The 11,971-nt window shown below is 47.7% G+C and overlaps 1 protein-coding gene across 1 annotated transcript; it reads left to right on the forward strand.

Annotated features, from left to right (window-relative positions):
• Positions 1–931: 931 nt before the first annotated feature.
• LOC141419443 (nuclear RNA export factor 2-like) lies at positions 932–8,829 on the forward strand. Its single transcript, XM_074062235.1, has 20 exons — positions 932–966; positions 1,189–1,342; positions 1,643–1,726; positions 1,839–1,943; positions 2,065–2,145; positions 2,275–2,344; positions 2,507–2,595; positions 2,716–2,823; positions 3,000–3,109; positions 4,637–4,673; positions 5,075–5,143; positions 5,230–5,285; positions 5,421–5,528; positions 5,653–5,711; positions 5,824–5,939; positions 6,035–6,077; positions 6,653–6,725; positions 7,239–7,421; positions 8,596–8,656; positions 8,785–8,829. The coding sequence occupies exons 1-20, from the start codon at positions 932–934 to the stop codon at positions 8,827–8,829; spliced, it is 1,686 nt and encodes a 561-aa protein (XP_073918336.1).
• Positions 8,830–11,971: the final 3,142 nt, after the last annotated feature.

The following is an 11,971-nucleotide window of genomic DNA, read 5'->3' on the forward strand; positions in this document are numbered from 1 at the left end:
CACAGTGTAAGTGAAATCACGGAGTGTATTTTTTCTGATCATAACAGAATACAAAAAAAAAAAAAAAGAAAAGAAAAAAGAAAAAAATCACATACAGATGATAGGAAATCTCCAAATGTGAAGAAATTGTAATTGATGATTATCATTCCAGTTTGTGGTTCAGACCCTTGTTACAGAAGAGCTGAGTTTGGGAAGTTTCCTCTGGATAGTCCATGCTCAGTATTGTTGAGGGCACGGGTGGAGAAAAGGGACCAGTTTAGCAGACTATTGCATCAGTCCCGCCTGTCATTAAAGCTTCTACCACCAGGTAAAAGGATGCACAGTTTGCTGATTGCCCACAGAATCAGTTCTGTGCTGATTGAATTTGGAAGGCGTGAAAGAGGTTGGCCTCCCATCTATTGGTATAGTTGTTCGATTAGAGAAGTCTGAGAGAAAGCCAGATTCTGACAACATCCTGGTGTGTGGCTGGTGTCTAGTGTAACCCATAGGCATAAACACCCATGTTCTTTGTAAATCCTGTTCCACTTTTTAATAGGTTCAACATGGTTGCTTCCTCTTTGGAAGATATCTCCCCTGATTCTGCCACCCGTGAGATCAGGCTCTCATGTTTGGACAGGCAGAGGAGTTTGCTTTCTGGGATTTGTGTGATTGGTCCCTTGGGGGCAGGTTGGCATTTTGCCTGCCCTACCATGGTGTTAGCCAGTGATGTGGTCCATGGTAAGTGGACCGTGGGTGTGTCTTTAAACTTGTGTTGTTGTTGTTGTTCCCAATTTCAGAACACAGTGGTGACAGCAGTGTTCTTCAAGGAAGAAAGAGAAGTGGGAGATCTTTCCAGGGTAGTTTTGGCAGGAGGAATGGCCACTACGAGGAGAAGCATAACGGGTACATCCTCCCGCCTTCAAAACTGCAGGAGGATGATGGAAACGTGGAGATGAGGGATGTCCATGAGGACCCCAAAGTCAGATAGTAAGTGACCAGGCAGCCTGGTTTGGATGTAGCAGCCCTTAGGACTGTGCTACTCTTTCACTCTCTCTGGTCATCATCTTCTTTCACTTGGAAAAGAGACGAATGGTAGATGTGGAACACTGGTTGAGCAGTCCTAATTGTAGCCCTGGTATCAGTGAGGGAAGGGTGCTTAGAAGACTATGTTAGCGTTTATGGACACCCCCCCTTCTCTCCCTTCCACAGCAGTCCTTATGCCACCCAATGCAACAAGCAGAGAAGGAAATGGCGTAATGAAGGCAAAATCCATGTTGCTGTGTGGAGGGATACAAACCGTAGAGAGAGAGAGATGGAGCAGGACACTCAAGATGGAGCCATGCAGAGCTGGTTCAAGGTCACAGTGAGTGTCTTGGCAAAGTCTGCAGTAGGTAGAATGTTCTGAAACCTAAGACAAGGACTATCACATTCAGCACTGTAAGCTGGTTACTTGGAGAAGAACTTCTGAATGAAGGGAAAGAAGTTTAGGAAATCCGTATTTGGCACACAAAAAGGAACCATGTCAGTGGTCCCGTTAGAAGTTCTTTAAAGCCAGCTAGAAGGTCGGGAAAGAACACTTGGTTGGGGCTGTTCTCCATCCTAATTCCATGCTCTCTCTTTTCTTTGTTTCTCTTCTCTCCTATCCCTTCTTTTTCCTCCTTAGATCCCCTTTGGGAGAAAGTATGACAAGACATGGCTAATGAATTCAATCCAGAGACATTGCATTGTGCCCTTCACCCCCATCGACGTAAGAGGGGATGGTGAAGCAGGATGAGTGGGCACAGGGGAGGGGGAGAGGCCAGGCTCAGCAGGGGCCATTGGCCTCTAACACCGTCGTTTCTGCCTTCCACTGTCTGTAGTTCCACTATGACAAAAATCGGGCCCGGTTCTTTGTCCAGGATGCTAGGGCTGCCTCTGCATTGAAGGATGTCAGCTACCGGATTTGTAATGAACAGGGCCGAAAGGTGTGTGCTGGAGGCATTCATTCTCTGTACCTAGTCATGGGGTGGGAGGACAGGCCAGTGGCTGGTTGCCATCTTTGGGATTAGAGTTCCTGCTACTTAACCTGACCTCTGCTTCCTGCAGATACTTCTCACTGTCATTCCTTCTTCTATACCTTACTCTGTGCAGAATAAGTTCACAGCAGAACAAATGGAGCAGCTAAAGGTAATGGAAACTGAAATCACGTTGTGTGCCCATGTCCCAGACCCATCTCTCCTTCCCCCACTCCCTGAGGTTTCTGTCACCATGACCCCCTGCAGCTCAGAGCCATTCTCTCCATCTCTGTCTGTGCAGCTGACCATGAAAAAACGATATGATGTCTCCCAGCAATCCCTGGACCTCCAGAAGCTCCGCTTTGACCCAGGTATGGCTGACCATGGTAATTTTGGGGCATGTCAGGGCATAGGGGGTCTGCCTGGGAGAAAGACCAGTTACAGACAGCAACTTGGTGGAGGGGTCATTGCTGGCACTGGTCCAGCAAGATCCCTCTCAGCCTTCTGATTTCCCCTCTCTTGGATTCCCGAAGACTTGAAGGGCCAAAAAATTGACATGGTCCTGAATCGAAGATACTGCATGTTTGCCACTCTGCAGATCATTCAAAGGAATTTCCCTGAGGTGAGGCCTTAGTCCCAGTGCTGGTGCTTGAATATCGGGATGGAAGGGATGGGGTGCAGGGCGGCTTTGTCTCTGAGGCTCTCGGTAGCACCCATTGCTCTAACTCTTCCTGCCCAAAAGCTGTCATCCTTGAACTTGTGCAACAACAAACTGTATGGGCTGGATGGCCTGTCCGATGTGGTAGAGAAGGCTCCCCAAGTCAAGATCCTGAACCTCTCCAAAAACCAGGTGAGAAGGGGGAACCACCTGAAATTTGGGTTGAGGGCAGGTGATGGTGCACACCGGGGTGATGGCACGAGGCAGACAAAGGTACCTGAGGGTGAGGGTGGGGACGTTGAGTGCAGGCCCCAGGTGTCTCTCTTTCCCCGGGACTCCTTTACTGGTTCCCTCCCGGTCTTTCTTAGCTGAAGTCGGCCTTGGAATTGAACAAGCTGAAAGGGATGAAGCTGGAAGAGCTGTGGTTAGAAGGGAACCCCTTTTGCAGGATCTTCCTGGACCAATCTGTCTATGTAAGGTAGATAATGCCTAGTAATAATGCCCGTCCACTCTCCTGATCCTGAGGCCCCCGGGAGCCTGAGATGCCCCTGATGGACCCCCTCTAAGGGAGGAGGCAGCCATGGTCCTCTGGGAGGACCACAGGCCCCGCCCTCTTACCGTTTTGGGTCCTCAGCCATGCTCACAGGTATCCTTTCCTTCTGACCTGCCCCACATTTCACCTGAGGTGGGTTTCCCACCTCTGCGCATGCGGCCTCCTCCAGCATGCCCTCCTGTGCCTCTCACAGATGGGGCTGGCCTTCCTCCCCTGTCCTGAGAAGGGCCTTATTTCCTGTCCCCCAAAATTTCTCCCCCTGTGCCCGCCGTCTCAGGGTGGCATAGAGGCTGTGCTGCCCCATGCTGAGGGCCTCAGCCCTGATTGGCTGTTTTTATGACATCCGTTGCTGTGGGTCATTGCTGGGGGCTCTGCCATCCTTGGGGAGAAACCTGGGTTCCCTGGACCAAAGATTCAGAAGTGGGCCACCACCGGTGAGCAGAGGGCTTCTGGAAACAGGAGCAGAAGGCAGAGGGCAGAGAAGGCTGAGAACAGAAAAGCAGGCCTCTCGGGGACACTGCCCCTCACTCCCTCCACATCACATCGACCTCCCTGGTCCCTCAGAGGAGCCCTGGAGAGCCAGAGAGAAGTATGATTCCTTGGGCAAGGCCCTCACACACACAGGCGCAGGTGCACAGGGAGCTGTACTCAGGGGAGAAATCAGTGACCGTAAGAGAGGCCACAGACTTTCCATCCCATGCTGAGCTGGGGCCTGACCCTTCACTCCTTCTGGTCCCAGGGGATGGCTCTTGCCCCCAGGGAAGCTCCATTTCCCATGCCCAGCTCAGACTCTGCTCACACTGGGGACAAAGGCCTGCATCCAGTGGAGCCCAGCCCAACTGGTGTATGTTATCATTCCTGCCTCAGGACCCAGGACTAGAAAGGGTGGGTGGGAGGTGAAGGAGAGGACTATAGCAAGGGAGTCATACTCTTCTTTGTTCCCCTCTTTCCTCCAGCATCAGGGTGAGTAGAGCCTCTTACTCCTCCCTTTGTGTTTCTTCCTCTTTCTCTTTTGTCTCTAGTTTCCTGTGCCCCCCCCCCAATTTCTCCCTACCCTACATTTTCTCTCTTTCTGTTGCCATCCTCCTGCCTTGCCCTCCCTGGCCTCCTGGGCCTTGCCTAACTCACCTCACTATCCCGGCATCCCAGGAGACATGGAAAGGCCTGGCTTTGGGTACTCAGAGAGGTGGCAGAGCCCTGGGCTCCCACCACCCTATTCCCTGCTCTCTCCAGCCCTTCCATGGAGGGGTTGGGAGGCACAGGGAAGGAAATCCTGGAACCTGGGCCCCCACTGGGGTTTCTTGTGGCCCTGCTGAAGGAGGTCAGGGCAGTGTAGGTGAGGGCTACCGAAGGGGAAGGAGAGGGAAGAGAGCAAGAGGGAGAGCCACTGTGAGAAAGGCTGGGCAACCCTGAAATGTCAATCGTGCCTTTTGGTTTTTGGTGTCTGGACAGTGCCATCCGGGATTGTTTCCCCACGTTGTTACGCCTGGTAAGTACCTACCTTTGTCACAGTCTCCTCCTCCTCACATACGTGACCTCCTCACCTGCCCCCAAGAAGCCCTTTGTTTCTTGCCTAGCTTGCATGTTTGCGTCAGACCGTCATCCATTGTAGATGATGCAGGTTCCTGAAAAAGACACGAATGTTCTTTCTGGCAAACGTCCTTAAGCACTCTCCCACAGAGACTCACAGGCCCGCAAAGGTTGCATATAACAGTAGAGAGTTCCAGGGCTCTGCCATGCAGACCCCTGCTGTAATCTCGCCTGTGGTAGTTCCACGGCCATTTCACACCTGGCCTCTGGGCTTTGCTCTCCCTTGGGCCTCCTCATCTCCTGGGTCACCCAGTGCCAATTCCATGGTCTACACTGCTAACTTCCTCTTCCCTTCCTTAGGATGGCCAGGAGTTATCCCCACCAGTTGCCATTGACATCGATGCTCCTGTGTTAATAAATCCCTACAAGGTGAGACAGAAGGACCAAGAGAGATTTGTGGTGTTCTGCGGAGGCATTATCAGCCCCATAATCTAAATAATGACGTTTTATTCCAGGAAGGGTATGGGGGATCTGAGTCCCTAAAGAATATAGTTCTGCGATTCCTGCAAGAGTAAGTGCCCCTGAGACCAAGAGGAAGGGGAGAGCTGGGGTGGACTAGGCTGCCTTAGCACTGGCCTATTCATAGATTTTTCTGGTCTCATTTGGGGCACAGACCTGTCCTCTTCCACCCATCCCACCCCTGCAGGTATTACTTGACCTATGACTATGGAGATCGACGGAGTCTCCTCAGTGTTTACCACGATGAGGCCTGCTTCTCATTGACCATTCCCTTCAATCCCAGTGATCCAGACCCGTGAGTATCTCAGCTCAGACTCTTGTCTGGAGCAGTGTGCCCCACCCCACCAGCAGGCACAGGTGAGCTCTTGGGATACCCGCACAGTCTGGACCACAGCCTCTTGTTCCCCTTTTTCTCCTAGGAACAGCTTGTGTGACTACTTCAAGCACAGCAGGAATATGAAGAATCTCAAGGATTCCTGTGTGTGATGGAGAAGACTGGGCAGGGAAATGGAGTGTGAAGGGGGCAATCACGGGGGCCCAAGGCCAGGGTGTGTCAGCCCCCTCATCTTTGTTTCTCTTCCCTTCTACAGTCTTGCAGGAGCAGCTGCTGAAGCACAAGAAACTTGATATTGTGGACTCCCTCAGTGTATTGCCCAAAACTCAGCATGACTTCAGTTCCTTTTTCATGGACATGTGGCTCCAGATGGTGAGCACTTGCTTCTTCCCTGGGACAGGCTCAGAAAGCTAGAGTTGGGTAAGAGGTTAAGCAGGATCCTGAGCTCTTGTGTTCTTCCCTTTCAGGAAACGATGCTCTGCTTTTCTGTCAATGGGGTGTTCAAGGAAGGTGAGTCTCTGTAGAATCCCTCTCCAGATCCTCTGGTGCTCCCTCCCCTGATTGGGCATGCTCCCTCCCCCCAAATCTCTCCCAGCTTCCCTGATTCTAGTGCCTTTCCTTCTGATTGTTCCACCTCTGTTCTGCTGCCCGCACTGTGCCCACAAACCATCCCGGTCTGACTTAGGCCCTTGTCTGTCTGCCCCATAGCTCAGGTGTTAGGAACGCAGGCTGTGGGGTTTGATGGCTCTCACCCCGGTTCCATACTCTGTGATCTTGGACCAGTTATTTAACCTCTCCATTTCCCCATTTACAAAGTGAGGCTAATAATACCCAATCTCTTGTACCACTGTGGAATTCGATGAAGTGAGCATTTGAAGTGATTTTCACAGGACCCAACATAATGACGGGGAACCAATCACTGGGGTTGGATTATTTCTATTGTTGCCCTCAAATTACCACCATGCCCTCCTGTGCCCAATTATCTGTGTCTGGCCCCCTGCGGTATAAGACTCTGAGTGGGAAATGCAGCTTGAGCATGTAAAGCATGTGCAACTCTAAGGACGTATTGTTTGTTGTCCTTGAAGTGGAAGGAAAGTCCCAGGGATGTGTTCGTGCCTTCACGCGGACCTTCATTGCTACCCCTGGCAGCAATTCAAGGTAAGTACTGTGCTGTGGGTGGAAACCCCAATCCCAGTCTGGGGCCAGTGGTGTGTGAATGTGGTGATGTTGTCCTCGGGGTATTCTCAGTATTGTGGAAGGTCAGCAGGTATATCCAAGTGGTTAAGAGGAAGGAGCTCTGGAGTTGGAATACCAGTTTTCCTTGACAGCAGCACACTCACTGCCTGTCACCTTGGTCAAATTACTTGACCTCTCTGTGAGTCAGTCTTCTTCTGAAAACGAGGATAAGAGTATCCACGTGTCCTCACGTTGTTGGGTAGGATAAATGCATGTAAAGCATGTGTAGATTAAATCTACAAATCCAGTGAAACTGATAGACAATCTCTCCCAAAGTGGAACTTCTGGGTCCCAGCCAAGGAATCTAGAAGGCAGGTAAAATAGGGATACAAAAGGAACTCAGTTGCTGAGTGGCGGTGGTTAAAAAGGATCCTGTTTTTGGTTGTGGGGAGTTGTCTTCCTGCCCAGTCATTCCAGGGACTGTTTTTCCTACAGTCTATGCATCGTGAATGACCAGCTGTTTGTGAGGAACACCAACCCTGATGAGATCCGGAGAGTTTGCCCCATCCCGTTGCCCACAATCTGCTCCAGCTCCAAGCCCACCCTCTCTCAAGAGCAGCAGCAAATGGTGCAGGCTTTTTCCGTCCAGTCTGGGATGAAAGTCGAGTGGTCCCAGAAGTGAGTGCTGGTATACGTGTGAGAGGAGGTGGGGCGGGGTGGGGGGCGTGCAGGTGAGACAGCTGGAAGATGAATGACGAAAACTCACAGGAGATTTAGGAAAAATAACTGGGCAGATATTTTGTTTCCCTGAAAAAGGGGCCCATGAAAAAAATGTCATACTGTTATACCGGTGCATGTGCAGAATTTTAAAAATCGTATAATGCTCAAATGACATTACCTTCTGTATGGAGAATCCAAAAGAATCTATCAAACAAACCAAGAGAAACTAATAAACAAGTTCAGCAAGGTTGTAGAATATAAGAGCAATGTACAAAATCATACATGTTTCCACGAACTTGCTATGAACAACCCGAAAATGAATTTAAGAAATCAAGTCCATTTATAATAGCATCAAAAAGAGTAAGACACTTAGGAACAAATGTAGCAAAAGAAGCTCAAATCTCATACTCTGCAAAAAAATGTGATTGAAAACAAAAAGATTGAAGAAGACCTAAGTAAATGGAAAAACATCTCATGTTCATGGATGAACCTTGAAAACATTGTGCCAAGTGAAAGAAGCCAGTCACAAATGATGGCAGGTCTTAGGATTCCCTTTATATGAAATGTCCAGAATAGGCAGGTCCACAGAGACTGAAATCAGAGTGGAGGTTCCAGGGTCTGTGATCACTGGGGAGTGATCTCTGATAGCTATGGGTTTTCTTTTTGAGGTGATAAAAATGTTTTGGAATTAGATAGGTGGGGTGGTTGTACAATCTTGTGTCTATACTAGAAAACCACTGAGTTGTATGCCTTCAGATAGTAAATGTGATGTGTGTCTTATATTTCAACTTAAAATTGATTGGGAAATTTTTATTTCTGAATTTCCTTTTGTTATTTTCTTGAGCATCTTTTTGAAAATCAGTGCATTTTTAAGCTCCTTCACTGTTTTGAACACCTCTGTTCTTCTGCTTTGGATTTGACTATGCATGAATGTCAGTGACAGACGTTTTGGTTTCCACAAGGTCTTTCTTCTTCATTACGATGGTGCTCATCCTGGCCATGTGTCCCAGCAAATGAGTAGCACAGGTTAAGTGGTGATTAGTGCTTAACCTGTGTTAGTAATGGAGATCACCCGATTAGTGCTTCTGTCCTGTGTTAGTAATGGAGATCACCTGTTCTTCTCCCACCACAGGTGCCTTGAGGACAATGAATGGAACTACACCAGAGCAGGTCAGATCTTCACTACGCTCCAGGTGAGGTCTGGGAATCAAGTGGGTGAAAGATGGGTGTCTCTGGGGCTTTGGGAAAATGGAAGCCGGGTGGGCTGGGGATGGAACTCGGGGCAACCGGCTCTTCTCACATCCCAATTCCTTCCCTCCAGACTGAGGGCAAGATCCCAGAGGAGGCCTTCACAAAAATGCCCTAAGAGGAGCCCTTGGATGCCATCTTCCTCTTCATCCACATCATCGTTTCTCTGAAATGAACTTAAGGCCATGCCCATGACTGGGGTTGGAGGCTGGGCTGACCAAGAATCCAAAGTTAACTTGTAGGCCATGTAACATAGCCACCCAAAGGGCCAATTGTTCTGTGTATTTTCCCCCCACTGAAGATGCCTGTTTATTTTTATAATAAAGAGGATATTGCACATTGCACGTTGTGTCCTGGGTTGTGCTTATCCTGCCCCAACGATGAGCCAGCAGGGCCAGGACTGAAACCCCTGCGCACCTCTACTCCAACCCCATTCATGTCTGGCTGTGTGTGTAAGCAGATCCATCAAACTTGCCTCCATGGCTACTTTGTGAATACATTCCCGTGAGAAAGGATACATGATTAGCCTTTGGAGACCATGTGACTCTGTTGGATGCTCTACCTAGAGGCCTGCAGAAGCAGGCATGTGACCTGGCACAAGACAGGCTTCAAAGCCAGGCGCTGCTGGCTCACGCCTGTAATCCTAGCTACTCAGGAGGCAGCGATCAGAAGGATCTCGGTTTGAAGCCAGCCCGGGCAGACAGTTCATGAGACTTATCTCGAAAATACCCAACACAAAACAGGACTCGTGGAGTGGCTCATGTGGTAGAGCACTTGCTTAGCCAGCATGAGGCTCTGAGTTCAAACCCCAGTTACCCCCCCTCCACACACACACACACACACACACACACACACAAAGGAGCTTCCCAAGGGATGACTGCTGGCTAGTGAGGGCTGTGGGAGAGAGAGGGAAAGTGGGGGCTCACATCTTTTACTTCTCATTCCTAATCATTTGAACGTTTTCATAAACCATACCATGATCCTTTTGTGATTTGCACAAAGCTGGATGGGGAATGGGCCTTTTCACAGATGTCCTCATGCATCCACCTTTCTCTCCAACCACCGTCCCACCCCCTCACCTTCTTCAATGTGCTGTGCATGGAGCACTACATTAGTGCTAGTGCCTGTCAGGTGAGAGGGATTCAGTCTGTCTGGCCCATGCATTCTTCACAGAGCTGACATCGGATGCTCCATGTGCATGTTCTTGAGGAAAGGTTTCAGCCAACTACTTTTACTTCCAAACAACAGTAATAGCCAAATGAATCATGTCAACCTATACCTGTTGGTAATTAAGAGAACAGAAATGAATGGCAGTAGACATATGTAAAATTGCTCAACTACACTAAAAATTAAAGAAATGGAAAAGATTAGGGCATCGTTCATCTTGCCTGTTTTCCTTGCTCCCTGGGAGGAGTCACTAGGAGGCTCACAGTCCAGGCTGGCCCTGGTCAAAAATGTGAAACCCCGTCTGAAAAGTAAAGTAGAAGAGGGTTGGGGACATGGCTCAAGTGGTAGAGCTCTTGCCTAGCAAGTGCAAGTTCAAACCCCAGTATCACCAAGAAAATATAATTGAAAGTACTGAAATATACAAGTAAATACATAAGCAAGGTACTGAACAAAATGTACAACATGACCTGATTTTTGAAAAACCTATTTTCTTAAGAATATGCACGTCGTATTTTAAAATATAAACAAGCCTTGACAAATGTGGAGAATATTTCAACATCGGTTGAGTGCTTATCTTGTGGCAGGATACAGTTCAATGTCTCTTTCAATTTCTCCAGAGTTCAAATTCTCCCAAAATTAATGAACCAATAAAGCAATGGGCAAGTGAACTAAACAGAACTTTCTCAAAAGAAGAAATTCAAATGGTCAAAAAACACATGAAAAAATGCTCACCATCTCTAGCAATAAAGGAAATGCAAATTAAAACCACACTAAGATTCCACCTCACCCCTGTTAGAATAGCCATGATTAGCAACACCACTAACAACAGGTGTTGGCGAGGATTCGGGGAAAAAGGAACCCTCTTACACTGCTGGTGGGAATGTCAACTAGTACAACCACTCTGGAAAAAAATTTGGAGGCTACTTAAAAAGCTAAACATTGATCTGCCATTTGATCCAGCAATACCACTCTTGGGGATATACCCAAAAGACTGACACAGGTTACTCCAGAGGCACCTGCACACCCATGTTTATTGTGGCACTGTTCGCAATAGCCAAGTTATGGAAACAGCCAAGATGCCCCCCTACTGACGAATGGATTAAGAAAATGTGGTATTTATACACAATGGAATTTTATGCAGCCATGAAGAAGAACGAAATGTTATCATTCGCTGGTAAATGGATGGAATTGGAGAACATCATTCTGAGTGAGGTTAGCCTGGCCCAAAAGACCAAAAATCATATGTTCTCCCTCATATGCGGACATTGGATCAAGGGCAAACACAACAAGGGGATTGGACTTTGATCACATGATAAAGCGAGAGCACCCAAGGGAGGTTTGAGGATAGGTAAGACACCTAAAAAACTAGATAGCATTTGTTGCCCTCAACGCAGAGAAACTAATGCAACTGAGGCCAATAGGAGAAGGGGACCAGGAACTAAAGAAAAGGTTGGATCAAGAAGAATTAACCTAGAAGGTAACACACACGCACAGGAAATTAATGCGAGTCAACTCCCTGTATAGCTATCCTTATCTCAACTAGCAAAAACCCTTGGTCCTTCCTATTATTGCTTATACTCTCTCTACAACAAAATTAGAGATAAGGGCAAAATAGTTTGTGTCTGGTAACGAGCGGGTGGGGGGAGAGGGAAGGGATGAGGGGTAAGAGTGGGGGAAGGAGGGAGAAATGACCCAAACATTGTATGCACATTTGAATAAAATAAAAAAATTTTTAAAAAAGAATCGAAAAAAAATGGAGCTTATAAATGCCTATGTAAGTGATTAAGTTGACTAAAATCCAGTTACATTAAAGGTTTTCTAAGGTCAAAATTTAATATACTGAATGTTAAACTAAAACTTAACAAGACTATCTTAAAAATATTATACTGTTCTTAATAACATTTATAAAAACTGTCTTTAAAATGTTTTTTGTTTTGTCACGGTAACTGTCAGAAATTTTTGGTGCTACAGGTTAATCCACAAATTTGTCAAGACAAGAAATATTTATTAAAACACAGAGAGGCAAGAGGCAGCTGAGTACAGGGAGTACTGCTGCACTGTTACGAGGGTTGAGACAAATTTACTTATGTAAA

Source organism: Castor canadensis, chromosome X, assembly GCF_047511655.1.
Source record: "Castor canadensis chromosome X, mCasCan1.hap1v2, whole genome shotgun sequence".
NCBI classification, from domain to species: Eukaryota; Metazoa; Chordata; class Mammalia; order Rodentia; family Castoridae; genus Castor; species Castor canadensis.

Coding starts and splice junctions, on each gene's coding strand:
- LOC141419443 (XM_074062235.1), top strand. CDS start 932: ATGAGGGATGTCCATGAGGACCCCAAAGTCAGATA. Junction 1,944..2,064: donor GTAATGAACAGGGCCGAAAG/GTGTGTGCTGGA, acceptor TGCTTCCTGCAG/ATACTTCTCACTGTCATTCC. Junction 5,286..5,420: donor GTTCTGCGATTCCTGCAAGA/GTAAGTGCCCCT, acceptor CCACCCCTGCAG/GTATTACTTGACCTATGACT.